The 16,677-nt window shown below is 39.9% G+C and overlaps 2 protein-coding genes across 2 annotated transcripts in view; both read left to right on the top strand.

Moving 5' to 3' along the window:
* Positions 1-12,356, top strand: part of LOC118424461 (vesicle-associated membrane protein-associated protein B/C-like) — a 38,860-nt gene extending 26,504 nt beyond the window's left edge. Inside the window, exons 3-4 of the mRNA XM_035833031.1 lie at positions 10,362-10,550; positions 11,136-12,356. Coding sequence (XP_035688924.1) covers positions 10,362-10,550; positions 11,136-11,624 — 678 coding nt within the window. The 3' untranslated portion in view covers positions 11,625-12,356. The remainder of the gene's footprint in view (positions 1-10,361; positions 10,551-11,135) is intronic.
* Positions 12,357-13,386: 1,030 nt separating this feature from the next.
* LOC118424926 (A disintegrin and metalloproteinase with thrombospondin motifs adt-2-like) lies at positions 13,387-16,423 on the top strand. The gene is made up of 6 exons (XM_035833732.1): positions 13,387-13,507; positions 14,033-14,272; positions 14,519-14,665; positions 15,207-15,353; positions 15,775-15,879; positions 16,275-16,423. The coding sequence occupies exons 1-6, from the start codon at positions 13,387-13,389 to the stop codon at positions 16,421-16,423; spliced, it is 909 nt and encodes a 302-aa protein (XP_035689625.1).
* Positions 16,424-16,677: the final 254 nt, after the last annotated feature.

Genomic DNA, 16,677 nt, shown 5'->3' with positions numbered 1-16,677 from the left:
AGACTTTCACATTCTACATTCTGTCTGTGCTTAACGTTTCTATCTGTATTTTGTAACATGCATAGTAGATAACTTTCGTAATGGCAATCTGGTCACTACTGGAAGTACGCTACGTCTAATATTCATCAGAATCGACAAATATTGTCATCTGCTTAGAGAATCATACAATGGACCCACAGCCATACCATAGGTGATAGACCCACTACCCATGCTTTTCTGTGTAATGTCAAATGACAATCGCCATAGTAACCTAGTTAGATCTGTCACTCAAGATCCAGGGGTCACGTGACGTAACGGTCCCAATCCGCCATCTTTATGGGGTTCTTATTACCCGAGCGGAAATGGGTTCGATAATGTGTCTAACAGAACACCCGTCCATTAGACAGACACAGATAACGGTTTACGTGGCCTGAATAAGATTCTCATGATACATCGATACATAAATTTGTAAAACTCATTCGCCTCTTTCCTTAGTGCTGGAAATATGAAGCATCAATGTTGTAGAAATATTTTGATTAGGTGGTAGCAAGTAAATTCTATGGATGACAGACTCCAAATATAACGCAAGAGTGGGCAAAAAAACAAGATGGGTAAATTTTCAAATAACTTTGTGACAAGAAATGAAGCGAGAAACCAGCTATTTTATTCCTTAGAAATAACAGTATAGTGCGGTAGCCTGGTATCACTAAACAGAAGCAAGTTAGCAACTACACTGAAGGCTGCCACATCAGTATCGCTTCTGCTAATACCACTCCACTCATGTCTCTCACTTGTTGTATCACTTTCTGCAAGTACAGATAAACCTGCCCGAGCGACCACCTCTTCTCAGCGACCACCTGTCCAAATCGACCGCTTTTTCCTGGTCCCCGGCTGATACATTCTTCCCATTCCCGGTCCTGCAGAGGATCTATCTTTTATTTACTTTTTTTTTGTTTCTATAGATCCAGGCGAAAATTGATACGCAATGATGTCGTCCAAAAGATTTACATGTCGTGGCCTTAATTTGCAGCACGAGGGGAAGGTCGTGGTTCTTGGATTATACCCGAAGAAAGCGGAGTGCTTTTACAATGGAATTTACATTCACACTCAAATCAGATCTCAAATTCTGAATGTTGGTTTCATTTATCCAACGCTAAGCACCGCGAAATTTCGAGCACTGAGGTCCCTGAACTGCATCACTCAAAAAGTCATTTGTATCCACTAAGTGGTTTATAACTTCACGAACGAGCCTAGGGACTGACGCCAAAGAAAACAGTTTTACGACAACAAAAGTGAATGATTCAATACCAGATTCAAATCATGTCAGACCATATTTGGAAAATAACAATTTTATTCATCACTAGCACTATAATCTACAGAGTGTTCAATGATCACCCTGGGCTGTTATTGCCCCTTCTGTACAGTCAGGACACGTCCAAATAAATGTGTATGTTCTTACTCTATCGTACTACGTATATATACTTTACACCCTACCTTTACGTACATACTTTGAGTGGTTTGGACACAGATAACCATTGGGATTGTGGGTGTATGACAGTCGTTTACTAGTGCATCACTTAGAGAATGCCGTCATAGGTTTCATAGATACCTCCACAACCTAAAGTCGAGTATCTTCTGCGATGACACATCATAAAACATTGGGTATTGAGGCGAACGAAATAGGCGGTTAGAAACCGCGTACACAAACATACACATACGTACATACACACAGAGGGAGACAGAGAGAGAGACAGAGAGAAAGAGAGAGTCATTTCTTCCGTGTTCCTCCCAAAAGCCAATCCCCTTTCCTTCAGAGAGACCTCTCGATCTCATTTATTGCCGTCAATGCATATGCCACCTTTGCATCCTCAAGGGACCAACTTCGCAGCTTATCAGCATGTGCCATTTCCTCGATTTTATTTGCATTTATCGACAAGTTTGTGCTCTCACAAACGTGCTGGGAATAGCTCGTGCGGATTCGAATATTCACCTCTTGATTACCTGCCAATGGCGTTATTGCTTCAAAGGTGATGTGTGGTTATAGTGATTTAATAATTGGTTATAATGATAATTTCTTTTTCTGTAATGGAATATAATATTTTATGTGTCTATACTTATCTATATCTACCTTCATGGGAGGGAAACATACTTTTCTTTTTCTGTTTCTCCCTTTTCTTCTTCTTTGTCTAAATAGTCTCTAAACAAAGAAGGACAACGACCAGACTCAGCTGTCACTATATACGGATACTGATAAAGTAGCAGACACCCTATGGTGTTCGGTTACATTGTAGCAAGTGTAAGGACACAGCCGGAGGGGCTGGTCGCCATATATATGTGTGAATGTCTTTGAGTAAGAACAAACGGAGCAGCAGTTTGTTAAGTGTGAATTCGAATGTAAACATTATGTGAAGGTAAACATTATGTATTTGCTTCAAATGTTACCATTTTAGATGTAATTTTGCTGTGTGTTGTTCGATTACATTATGTAGCAAGTGTTAGGACAGAGTCTGGTTGTCGTGTATACGAATATATGTTTGAGTAAGTACGAATGGAGCAATAGACCATGTGAAAGTAAACATTATGTATTTGCTGGCAAGTTTTACCTTTTAGCTATAATTTTGCTGCGTTGATTAGTGTACTGTGGTATCGTGCCAAAAAGTCGATGAATATAAACAACCTTCGAGTGTTCACGGAAGAGTTATCACCACTCATCTTTCTCTAGAGTTGATTAACCGGCCATTCTGCGTCTCCCCCACTCCATAAAGCTGTACCAATCCCCGTCCTATCCTGCCACACTTCACCGTAACTTTACAGGCGTACCAGCTGCGCTTTCACCATAAAATCCCCATCACAACAAATTACACTGTCTCGCCCTGCTTTCCAATTTTCCGGGCTGTGTCATACGGACAGAAATGGCACAATGCAACCATCCCTATATCAATCATTAGCACGCACACCTTATTGTAGATAATTACCACCTGTTGTACCCCATTGCACAAAGTGGTGAGAATTCGTCTGAAACCGTTTCTGACTTTTGCTTGTCTTTCAATTTTCTGCGCCAATAAGCCTGTGAAATGTGACCATCTGGTTCTAATATGTAGGTCTTTAATTCTTAGATTGTAAAAAAAAACTGTAAGTGATGTATGATGAAATGTTCCTGAAATAGAAACAGTTTGATGCGTGATAATCAACTTTTATGTTGGCGGCAATACGACGGTATAAATAGATGGCCATAGATTAACAAAGCACAGTGGAGAGTTTTATGGACTAGAGAAATAGTTTCAGGGGATGTTAGCAGAAGATTATTAGCTTTCCAACGTTCGAACCAACTTACAAGGGACATCTTTAGTACCATCATATGATAATATATTGGACTATATTGATCAAAGTTGGTGTCCGCTTACATGTTAATGATGGGATAAGTATGTGAAAAAAAGTTCCCACCATTTGATCCCATAAAACTGATAAAACTACAAAACGAGTTAGATGAAGATGCAGTCGGTTGATTTGCTGAGCACTGTATCGGTTTTATATTCATATATCAAGGGTAAGGAATTTCCATTGACGCATTTCACCGTGTTTGCGTAGTCTTTAGACCTTAAAAGATTCACATCAGCTTCCACTGTCGGCAATGAAACATTGACCTTACGGAGTCAGATATGACGGAAACAACAATTCGTACAACAATCTGGCAATTATCTACGTCAGCAACGTAATAAAAATCTGGTTACGTAATAAAAATCTCTTTTTCCCTCCATGAGCATCAAACCGTCTTGGCCAGCTACCCAGTGGTTGTCAAGAACGCCTTAATCTTAAAGCCCCTCTTATTTCCCTAGTTGCTTATAAAATGTCTACATTACGCCATAAACGCTACGTGACTGTGTTGTTGTCTCATCATACTGCTGCATGTAAGACCTTACCAGCTGCGCCAAAAGTTGCATCCTGCAATTTAATTGCAACTACCTGTCCCTCGAGGGTGCAACGTGAGAAAATTGCTCTTTAAAAGTTTCAATTCTTGCACGTAAAATCTCTTCATTGCGTCAGATAAGCTACGTTTCGTACCAGTGCCCTCATAGAAAATAGAAGCTGCTTGAAAGAGCTTTTCACATGCTATTACATAATACTACAATCTTACTTCAACACTACTATCCTACATACAATCTTATTTTAACAACTGGGTCTCAAAAGAAGTGATATGATAACCATAGTAAACTTTCATCGTAAATGACGTCTTGCTCTAGATCTCTTTTCAATTCTCGTTTCTTAAGTACGATAAAATGCATGTAATCAAATACCATGTATTCAATATAATGTGGTCATAAAACATGGTTGGATCAAGGGCATAAGTCGATCGTATAGAATAATGTTAGTCTTGCAGAATTCTTTAGGCATGGTGAAGCCATCATCTATTTCATTTGACATGCTTAAAAGCAGTTCTCGCTATCTGGTATGGGTTAAGCTATGTTGAAAATACGGTCTGGAGTTCTTGCTTAAATTTTGTGTATCTGGGATTTCCATAGGTTCCCAGTGCCTTATCTTCCAAAACTGAATTGGTTTGAACTATTGGATGTGGTTATCGTCATGTTCCTTCTGGAAATTATTGTACATGCATGTGCTGGTTTGATAGTGTATTTGACATTTGAGTAACTTCTAGAAGTTGAAGTGTTCATTTAGCTAAAATCTTAAAGATGCCGTAGGATTGCTTAGGCCTAATGAAGAAATGATGTGTTTTCGGTTAACCGACCAACCGTGCAGACGAAAAACCTGCAGGCCTTAGTCTTTATTTGGTCGACCGCTAGCGCTGGTAAGTAACGTAAAATTTTCGATCTGACATCTGAGTGAAAAATGATAATGTTATAGAATCGTTTTCTACTATGTTCTACTCATTTCTGTTAAAATAGAAAATTGTGCTTGTACAATCTGTATAATGGGAATATGATGTTGAAAACACCATCACATTTATTTTCACATCCGAAATCTAAAAAAAAAAAAACTATAAAAACAAAATAATCCATACCTGCGGCCCTATTTCTTGAACTTAAACGCAGCATATTTTCCTGGTCCGTTCCAATCTAAGGAGCCTTAAACAAATATCACCAATGTTGACAGAGGCTCGCTCGGGTGGCCACCACATCAATACAGCCTGGCGACACTGCAGACCTTCGACTCATCGATTCTCAAGAACCGTCGCGGTTTTCCCGCCCCGCTGTCTACAGCTCACCCACCCGTGCACCCCCGGGAGAGGGAAATCAAACGATCCGAAATCATATCTTCAAAACAAAGATGGGCGGAGATAATTGGGTTGGGCGCCAAGGATGTTTAATCCAATTTAACGGGTAGTTTGCCTCGGGAGCTACAAGATGCTGCGAAGTTTGACTTGGTGACTTTCAGTGTGCAGCATGGTTGTATTTCATCTCAGTATATGATTACGTATAGTGCAGTGCAGTGTGATACAAGTGACCAGCTCTACATTGGGAACACCTGGCCAATATGAACAGTGCAGTGCGGTGCGAGTGACTAGCTCTACATAGAGACCACCTGGCCAATATAAATGCTTTGGGTGGTCTCCTAGGATACTTTTTCGCATTTCACAAGCACCGTTAAAAAACCCTGTCTATAGTGACCCCCTGTCCACATAGACCAGCTTCCCCTGGGTGGCATTCTTGGATGGGTTTGACTGTATCTAATGTTTAGGTTACAGCAGATACCGCAGGACAATCTTCACATGCACTTTATTGACCAATGCTATATTAACCATTGCTTTGATAATTCCATGTCCAAATATCAAAAACTGAATTCCTTAATGTCTTCCTTAGTTTGCCGAGGTGGATGGATTGTTTGATTACAGTCTACAATCACGCCGCTCTAATTCTTCTGTACGCCCTACGTGTCATACATCCTAATGTCAATAGATAACATTATCTCTAGTCCCATCTCCAGACGTCAGATCAATGTTAATGTTACTGGATGAAAGATAACACGAATCAATATGCTATTACGGCAATTGAAATAGCAACACATCACAATCATTCCTGGTGATTTGTCTTTTTCAAAGAAACTTTGCTTCACATCGATGAGAGTTAGACATGTAATATGATCCTGCCTGACATGCGAGGGAACATCAGCAGTCGGTCAACTCGTTCATCTACGAAACTGAACTTGCAACGTTGCAGAACTGAGCGCTACAGAAACAGTGCTATTTCCCACATGACCCGATTGTTGAACGATTCATGACTGTACCAAAGCCTACTGTTGCCACTTTATAATTAATGGTTAATTGTGTGAACGTCTTTCTCAAACCAGTCCTCTCGAATTAGAGCAGTTTTTATCTAGCTTGCCTTTTACCAATTCGATTATGATATTTTATTCTATTATATGCCAGATTATTTTGTATACCAGATCGTTGGCTGATTTGTATATGTATGCCAAGTTTAACATTGTGTATGTAAAGTCTAACAACAATTCAGCCCCTGGGCTGCTAGTGTTAGACTCTGAGTTTGTCTCTCAATAAAGCCATTCACATACGCGTGATAACAGCTACGCAGGCAACTGGATTGATTTTTGTATACGGTTATGATATAATAAAAAAGCTATTCGGTTGCTTGAGCAACTTTTATCTGGGGTAAGAGATGTCTTAAACTTGATAGTGTTCCTACCAATGTCAAAACAATGTCAGGCATAATTCTGCACCAACACGGTTTCCTAGATATTATGTTTCAGAGACCCATTTAGAATGTTGAGACTTGTAACAAACAGCAATTTTCACAGAACAATCTAGTATTTGATATATATATACAACGTTACATTCATCCTGGCCAATTCTTCAATGACCTCTTTAAACTTTGATTAACATCAGTTCCACCTTGATGAGCATTCTATATTACGGCGTCTGGTTTTACTATTCAGTAACTAGAGCAGAACAAATGGTTGCAAACTAGTTACGTGCGTTTGATCAAAGGCGCCAGATAAATTTGACATAAAAACTATAAATACAATTACTGATCCACTGCAATACGTCTGATTATTAATTATAGCATTCGACCTCATAAAACTTCATTATTGGCCATGTCTGCGGCATAGACAAGGGGTATATGACTTCGTTCTATTATCAACATTTGTTATACTGGTAACAAAGACAATGTTTGATTGATTACGTATGAAAGATTATATTAGTATGATATCGATTACAAATTGCGCATAGCTCTTCGCATGTTACTAATACTGTATGGTAATGATGTATGCAGGTACCTAAGTTTTATGGTTGTGAATCTCGACTTGGAACTCCAAAATAAACTTGGGTAGATTTGACCATATATGTATACGCATAAATTCTCTACTGCCAGAAAGCTAATCCATATTGTTTTGTCTGTGCACCTCAGAGCCCTAATTTCTTTTTGCCAATCATATTCTCAAGACGCTCAATAATAACCATTTTATCCCTTGCACGATGAAACAGAAATTTGCCCAACACACTTAAGTCCATGTTTGATTTATGACCATGGTCCGAGTAATTCTATGCTCATGGCTTTCCTTAATGTTTTATGGATCTTCCCGGTCGATGTATGGTCAGTAATCGGACATCAAGAAAAGGTATCTGAAGCCTAATGTGCCTCTAAGGGCCACTTCATCTAAAGATTATGGGCGGTTGGATGTAGACGTCGTTTGAAGCATTGCCAACGGAATAAGGTCGTATACATCTTGTATTATATGTACCGGGATCGTAAAACATATAGGTTAATAGAATATAGTTAACTGGCTCCGCCTGCAAAGACATATAAGACTGTAAATCATACTTTGATGGTCGGAATTCAAAAAGGAGCTGCCTCTTATATTCTTAAGATGATCATACGATCTTACACAGCGATAACAAAACATTATATATGCAAATGATACGTTCATAGTTGCTGTTCAAAATCTCTAAAATTCTAAAGATAACCATGACGATCTTACTGGATCTTCTTACCTACATGATCAAGATTTGTCAAACACTACACAAATCTTACGATAATTGATGGTCTCAAGAAATCGACATTGAAGATTTAAGAGTTTGAGCCACCAAACCAGATACTAAAACACTAGTTCATTTCACTATTCCATATATATATGTGAAGATGACAAAATCTAAAAAAAATTCGAAAAATCTTGACATTCATTTATTCCAACAATTGTGGTTGAAAGTATATAGCTCTACGCCAGAGACCGTATACCATTTCATGATTATACTTTACTGAAGCCAAAGTCTGATTCATGTTCTTCAAAGGAACCAACTGGTAGTTAAAATAGTCATTTTCACTTCAAGCAATTCTCGGGAGTTCTCATCATACCAAAGATGTCCCAAACGTCCTGACCTTCCGATCAAAACCTACCTCCTTGCCAGGTAAAGGAGAATTCTTCACTCTATAATGTCCAAGGCTACGGAGGCCTTCACACGAGGGAGCCATCTGAGTTTATGTCTTGAAGATCAATTCGTTGGTTGGACACTGATGTATAAAGGGGTGGCGGCCGGAGCTTTTGATGTATTGAAGTTGTAACGAGTACGGTGAGTAAAAAGGCGAACCCAAACTGTATTTACATATACAGGACGATGATTGTGCTGAGTGGGCAGACGAGGAGGTCATTGAAGTCTATGATTGCAATTCAACTGGTAACATACATAATTCATAAACTTTCCTGCAACTTGTTTTAACATATAAAAGCTACAGTCATGACAGTTTCTATTCTGCTGCTGTAGGTATAGAATGGATTTATTGCTCGGTCGGATCCATCAGTCTAGGATCTTTTAAAGTTTGAAGACATAGCAAGTTCATTTTTGAACGGCAGTATAAGATGCTATGTTACCTTTTTTGGTCATGCATTCAAACAATACGCATATAATAGCATTAAGCATTTAATTCAAGGCGTATCGATAACGTAATAAACGACTAACTGTAAAATACCATACAAGACGAAAACGCCACCCATAAAACATGTCGAACTTAAGGCGGTGTCGGCTTTCTCACTCAATTCTCATCACATTTAAAATGTGAGACTTTCCGACACCTTCTTGCTCTCCAATACTAGTATTCTGATCAATGACCCGTTGCCATGGACACGCCATTACCCCGGATGTAGGTTAATTGGGCGACACCCCTCTCGTCAGTTATCTAGTGTAACTGGTTAATGGGCAATTCGTCTTGCTGTTGGCATAACGATTTGTGTGTTCGTTACCAACGGTGTGCAATGATAGTAGATGATCATGATGACGAGACAGCAGGAGATGACACTGATGCCAGCTAGCTTTCTATAGGAATGAATGATTCAAACCATGTGACTCATTTTTGCTTCACTGACAAGACGAAAAGCTTGCCCATTCCTGAAGAAAACTTTTCAAACTTTCAATAGCAATCTGTAAGCCAAGGATGTCGAGAACTAATTCACTTAATACCATACATCTTAAAGAATAATAAAAGTAATAAACGCCTAGCATTTAGCATCATTGTCGAAAGCCCCGCATATTGTGAGCGCCTCGCAATTCAGCCCCTGGCTGCGAAGAATGAGAAGTCGGCCCACCCAATAAGCAGCCAATAACCAATAAAGCTATATGACACTTTTGCTTTCATGAATTACGGCTATTTCATGTTTACATGGACTTTGATAAGACAGAAAGCCACGGTACGATCTTATCATGGGCTGATTAACTAACCCCTACGGGGGGTTAGATCTTCTACACAGCAAATTCAATAGGCCATAAGATCGTTTTGAAAGGCCGTGTCATGTTTACAATGCGCCGTCTGTACTGGTTTTTATGGCCACTGACAGCCAGTAACAAGATGACTGGTGTAGGTCTAGTGTAGATAAGACTCACTGTCAATGTCCATTATTCAAGGTCCCATTCAAGATCAGACAGGCAGAAACCAAAATGTTAAATGAAGTCTTATGAGAAAATGGGTTGGGCGTGCATGTTCAGAAAGTGTTCACACTCCATATTGATAGTATTACAAACACCACTTTAGTGTAAAGATGATGTCCGTTTATACTGTAGAATTTATAGTGAAGAGTTTATTGCAAATTCTTGCCCGTGGGCTAATTGCAGGTACAAACATGGAAAATGTCTACTCTAGTCTAATTGCTAAATCTAAATTCTAAGTTATTGGGTTCGACCATTTTTCCAAAGACACAATGTTCACAGGGCTTCGGCACATCAGCCTCAGAAGTTGACAGTCTACAACAAGCAATTATTGACAGAGACAGATGGTCTGCCATCACAACTCGAGGCCGGAAGGACTCGCCTTAAGCAAGAAAGCAAGACACGATGGGTAGCAAACCACTGCCTCCCCATCCTTAAAGACGTTACATTTACCTTTTACTCAAAATATGTCTTTTTTTTCATTCTGCATTTTCAGGTCGTCCGCGTCTGTAACCCCTCCGACCACCACGTGTGCTTTATCGTCAAGTCGTGCGCGCCCGGCCGTTGCTATAGCGACCCGAACATGGGCGTCATCGGGCCGAAGTGCTGCATCAAGATCACGTTCGAACTGAAGGAGAACGGCTACGACCCGAAGGAGAAAATCAAACACAAGTTCCATATAGAGGTAAGTTTCATAGCTACTTATAACTATTCAAATATTCTATCACCGGTGTTACATTTGTCTTATATCATTCATAGGTATCGCCCTTTGGATATTTTCTAAAAATTTGTATGATTACCGCACAATGTGACCCTTGATATGTAGCATTTGCATACATGGCGAGTTAAAAACATTTTTTTTTCATATTTAGAACCCTTTACGTCTTTTTTTTTTTTTTTTGAAGATAGTTCATTTACCATTAATTGCAATCAATATAGCCGTCTTTGGATTAAAATACATAATATATTGATATCCATGTATGTGGCATAATCTGACTACATACTTATCACGTAATTTTGTTTGTTTGTTTGTTTGTTTGTGTATTTAGTGCATGTTCTGTAGCATAGGTCTACATAGCAAGATAAGAAATAGTTTGTTCATATTTAGCACTCTAGTACGTCATGATTTACGGTAATTTATTCAACATTGGCTGTACTCATTATCTTAGTCTTATAACCTTATGATCGTAGTCTTATCGATTGGAATATTTTGACAGCCATGCTTCTGACAATTTTCAGCTAACTACATTGTATTTGTTTTATTCCTCAGGTCTTACCCAAACCTGACGGAGTGAACCCAGTCGGCAGAGGAATGTACGAAGATCTCTTTAAGAACAAACGTCCCGCAATCTTACACCTTCGCTGCGCCTTTACCGGCGGGGACCTGTCCGAAGACTCCGACCTTGAGACAGACGGAAGATTCCAAACCGGGCTCGGGAGGACATTGAGTTGTATGAAGCTGCGTCGTAAGAAGCGGTACCGACTCTTCTCGGGAGAGGGCGCTCCTGACCCGGACGAATTTCCGGGTTTCCAAGGCAACGACGAGTATCACACGGGTATGTCTAACTCCGCCTACGACAGCAAAAACGCCAATCAGGTGGCCATAGCTGACGTCGTGTCAAAGAACAACAACATGGCGGCGGAAGAGGAGTTCGAAGTAGAGGACGACGACTCCGACGGTTCTTTCGATGACAATAACATTAACGACAACGGGAACGAACTAAATCTGAGACTTATGGAACCGCTTTTAGCAAAATAATGTCAACATTTTTTAGCTCTTCTTAAATACTTTTTTCTTGTAATATCTACCGTTGATACTTTTTAGGCATGACAATGTCGAACACGATCAGTAAGAATGATCAACAAAGACCACTTTTTCAATGAAAGAAAACATTGAATTTCTACAATCATGCATTGGGCTACAGTATTTGATCTATTCGTACTAGTACGCTGTTTTGAATATTTTTCTACGTGTGTTTGTTGGATTACTTGTTATGTTTAAGCTTCCAATCGACAGTACAGTTGTAAAAAAATGCTTTTTTTTCATACAAACTTTACGACAATGCTTGTCGTAATGACAATTTTCCTTAATCTCCAAGCAGATCCTACGGTAGCATAAGATAGTATCAAAAGCTGCCAGAGAAGTGAAGCCGGCTTATAAGTGTGTATGCTACAGGACTCAGGATCCCGTCTGACGCCCTTTGGTCGGCTATACTCCTTGGCCAGCTTTGATACTATCTTACGGCACCGCAGGATCTGCTTGGAGGTTAGTTTTCCTGACGTGTTGATCGATGTGGAACAATTGCAGAGAAAGCAAGAACGTGAACAAACAAAGGTGCTATGAACTACACAATTGAAGAAAAACTTGACTTTAGTGGACAATGAAATAGTAGTTAGTAACTATGGGTAGATCTGTGGAATGCTCTGTTATGACGTGTCTGCTAAGATTTTGCTATCCTGTGTTCAAATAAAGAACGCTTTTCTGATAACATATCATTGTGTCATTTTTACTGATATTCTGGATAATGAATACACTGCCCTTTCGGAATATGTGCCTTAATCTATTTACAAATCCGTAACTCTTAAGCTTAATTACGACGTCCTACAGTTGTTGACTTTGGACCAGGTGTACGTTCACAAGCAACGGCCGGAAGGTATGACTATGACGTCACCATGGTGTTTGTGATAACCAATGATAACCTTCGCCTCGAAAGGTGATGGCTCAGTACTACTTTGCTAGCGAATATACGTATGTTAAAAAGTTGTAAGCCGATCTTAAGTAGTGAAGAAATGTAATCTTTAATGGAGCAGTCAGTGGACATGTCGTGAACCGAAAGCATGCCTGAACAACTGCGTAAATCTTGTCAGCTACTTTCGTTAGTACTGTACTGTGCCCTACACTCTGCACTCTTCGGCTCTCCCTGTACACATCACGTAGACCTACAGAGCGTGTGAACTAAACACGTGTGGGAACGAGAGTGTTCAAAATATTGTCATTCTCTAATCTTTCTACGTTCATTGATAGATACTTGTCAGTAAAACTACTAAATACAAGATTGAACTGACTACTACAACGGATTCGAGAGCTTCTTTGACGAAGGTAGGTATAAGATAAATACTTGACTGATTTATTCAGATCTTTCTCACACGCATTTGTAAGTGTTTTGTACCAGCACCACCCTGATGTAAAGGTGACGTTGGCAAACATTTTGTTAGTTAAACCCTTCTGACGTTTTCGTTCATGGGCTGAGTAGTCACAAAATGGTTAATTCCTCCTGAGACCACGTCAGTCGTCCAATGCATAGAAAACAGTTCCTTTGTCAGTAATATTCAAGTTTCGCGTTAACTGTTTCTTCAAGGATTAAAGCATTGTGATCTTATGTCGAGGTTATGACCAACCGAGTCAATGAACAAGGGAAATTGAAAAAGATTCAGAGTGAGAGCTGTCCTGCTGGCTTCATATCCATGTCTTCGAGATCAATGTGTTTTATTCATTAATACGTATGCCGTATACTTGAGGCATGACTACAGGAATTATCCGTCTCGGGGCACTTGTCATCTTGGTACTTCTCCCAGAAGTAGAGGGCTGCGACTGTCCGTGGGGCTCATGGGGCTCGTGGACTGGCTGCTCAGTAGACTGTGGTGAGAGAGAGCCTACCATTTTCTTTCAACGAACGTTGCGCTCTTGAGAAGTATTTCAATGTAGTCATACATTGATGATATGTGCATAGTTATGTTGTTGTTGCAGCTGTCACAGAAACAATCATTATTTCAGCACAACGATGCCTTAATTACTTACATCTCTTTTATTCTCTAACTGCAATTGTAGTATCAGGAGCCTTGAGTTTAGTTCAAACTAAACAACAGTTTACAAATAATACGTTTATAATATTTTGCATGACTCATTCTGTACCATGTCAGATAAGCTAAGAACACACACCGTGAGGTGAAAAAATGTCATTGCTTTAGTCGATGAGTTTGACTAACTTTAATTCAAGTCATCACCTATCAGATGATAACGTAGCTAGCTGTTGTGATGTAAAATCAAATCCGATGCATGAATTTTTGGTCAAGCAAACACAATTACAACATTACAACAGGTACATTAAACGTTCGCCCATGTGCAAGTGATGTTTCCTCCTGTAAAATATGCCTTCTGCTTTCCAGATACGTGTGGACCATTGTCTTTTCGTCACTACCCACAGACTGATTGTGACAATTTCGACATAGCCGGCTATCCGGGCGAGCGGGTCTCATTGGAGTTCTGTATGAACGCTTGCTGCAGAGACCCAACATGCTTGTCGTTCCAGTACAACACCTTTCGCGATTGCTTCACGAAAAGAAATGTCTGCTCTGTGAAACCGTATGTGGCACACGGTAACATGTACGACCGGCGCGGTGTACCAGGTCGGCATAGTTTTACATTCCATTGTCTTCTCTACATCTGCTTTCAATTGTGGTAGACATATAACGATGCAAAATTGGACAAACGACTCGTATAGTCGAAGAGCATTATCATGAAAATTTAGTATTTGAGAGGTCAAATGCCTTCTCAAACACCGTTGTATTTGTTGAAAGGGCATCACTACCTTTGCTGTCGTCACTGCATTCATATTTCAATGCGGTACATATCACCACGTTTCTTCCATAAAGAAACTCAGCACCGAACGAGGTCCCGAAACGCCTGCTGCTCACCGAGCCAGGAAAGCCAGACGGGCACCTGCCGCACCCACAGCTGCTGCAGCTGCAGCTGGAGGTCCTGGGGCCCATGGAGTAGCTGCTCACGCACCTGTGGCGGAGGTAGGTTAGCAGTGAGAAAATCCTTAATCCGAAAAAGAAAAGCACTGTGACATTATAAGGTCTTAACACACGATTGAATGCTTGTGCTACTTGGCTTGACACAACTCTATCTGAATGACCTCTGAACGATGATAATGATGACCTCTGAATGATGATGAATGAATGAATGAATGAATGAACTTTATTGCACACCATTTGTACATGGTACAATTGTAAGGCAACAGTAACAAGTCAATTAATACAATGATACTCGTCTAAGTTCTATAACTACATACAAATATAGTATAGAAATGTGAACATAAATGGCGTATTGACATAATGAAATATGCAAGTTTAACAAGTTGGTCTGTTACTGTACAATAGATTCTCTCTTTTTTAGAGCATTACAAATGTATGGGCCTAAATACAGATGATGACCTACGAATATTAAACGAGTTATTTTTCTTAGCTGCAGAAGAAGTGAAGGTGGGTTATCTGATAAATCAGACTGACTTGCTCACATTAGTGCTGCTAAAACGGGTTCCAAATGTACGTATCTTAGGAACAAAGACACGTAGGAGGGATCGGGATGTGTGCTGTTCCCCCAGCTCCGACAGTGAGACCGCGACATGTAACACCCAGCCGTGCTGCTCGTGTGAGTGGGGAAACTGGCACGCTTGGAGCTCCTGTTCATCAGCTTGTGGGGAAGGTTTGTACACACCGCCCCTTCTTAGACTCTAGTCTACAGCTATCATGGCCTACAACAGGTCAAAATGCACAAGTCAGTACTGTCCTTGTTAATTGAAAAGAGGCCAGCTTGTGGACAATATGCGTTTTGCTTCCGATGAAACATTTTAAAGCTGGTTGAATAACAAACATTATATCAATATACGGAAAATACCTTTACCTACATTTACCTACATAAATACATTTACCTTCGTTTAAGTAGGTCTCTACGTTATCATGTCATTTCTAAATTATTCATAAAGGAGCCATTGAGGATGCCACACAGTTTGTCACATTTTGATTGTCTGATACACTAACTGTCTCACAAGGAGTTGCTAAATTTACTAAATGATCCTATTATATTTGCTGACAATACCAAGAATCGGTCTTTTGTCTACTAATAGGCAGGCAGACCCGCACCAGGTACCGGGACCACTGCTGTCAGCCAAGCCACCAGGAAGACGCACGGTCATGTCACAACCATTGTGACGGTCATTCACATGGTCATGGTAATAACTAAGTTTGTGCATAAATATATGTTAGTTTATAAAAGTTTCAGACACTTATTGTGTGCTCTCTTACACAATGTTACCCACTACTAAAAAATCTAGTAGAACTAGAAGTAAGTTACAACTCTGTCAGCTTTTATGTAACTAATTCAAAGGCAATAAGTAATATGTAAGTGTCAACATTGCTTTACGACAGTTGTGTCTGACAATGACATTATCATGATGCCATGGCGTCAGTTACAGAACCATACGATTTATGCAAATGCAGACACTGACTTATGTGCATCGACAGAATAAAGGAGTCGTTGGTATGTATCATCTATCTTTCAAAACACGTGTTATGGTATATAGTGGCTGACACGAATTGCAACCATTATTTTCTTTCATAATTCTAGGTGGTTCCACGACCTCTTTCTGGAACACCGAGCGACTGTTGTTGGTTATCCTGGGCGCCCTGATCGGCTTTGCTATTGCTTGCGGTTTGTTCTGGTACTGCTGCATCAGGGACCCGAACAGGGTGATTGATATCGGAGGAAAACTCTAGGGAATAAACAGAAATATGTTCATTGCAAAAACCACGTTCTTCGTATCAATGATTTACCAGTGGCTGTTATAAATGATATTTAGTCAATTTAGATAGTTTAGGCTAAATCCCTCGATTAGAAAGCGTATTCACAAAGACAGCTCTTTTGTTAAATATTGCTACTGTTGAGCAAATATTCCACTCTCGCCCTTCCGTCACCGGGCAATGTTTACACATGGTTGTTGATTCAAGGGCAGAAGGTTACCTTTTTAGAG

Source organism: Branchiostoma floridae, chromosome 10, assembly GCF_000003815.2.
Source record: "Branchiostoma floridae strain S238N-H82 chromosome 10, Bfl_VNyyK, whole genome shotgun sequence".
NCBI classification, from domain to species: Eukaryota; Metazoa; Chordata; class Leptocardii; order Amphioxiformes; family Branchiostomatidae; genus Branchiostoma; species Branchiostoma floridae.
This window is presented reverse-complemented; position numbering and strand designations above follow the sequence as displayed.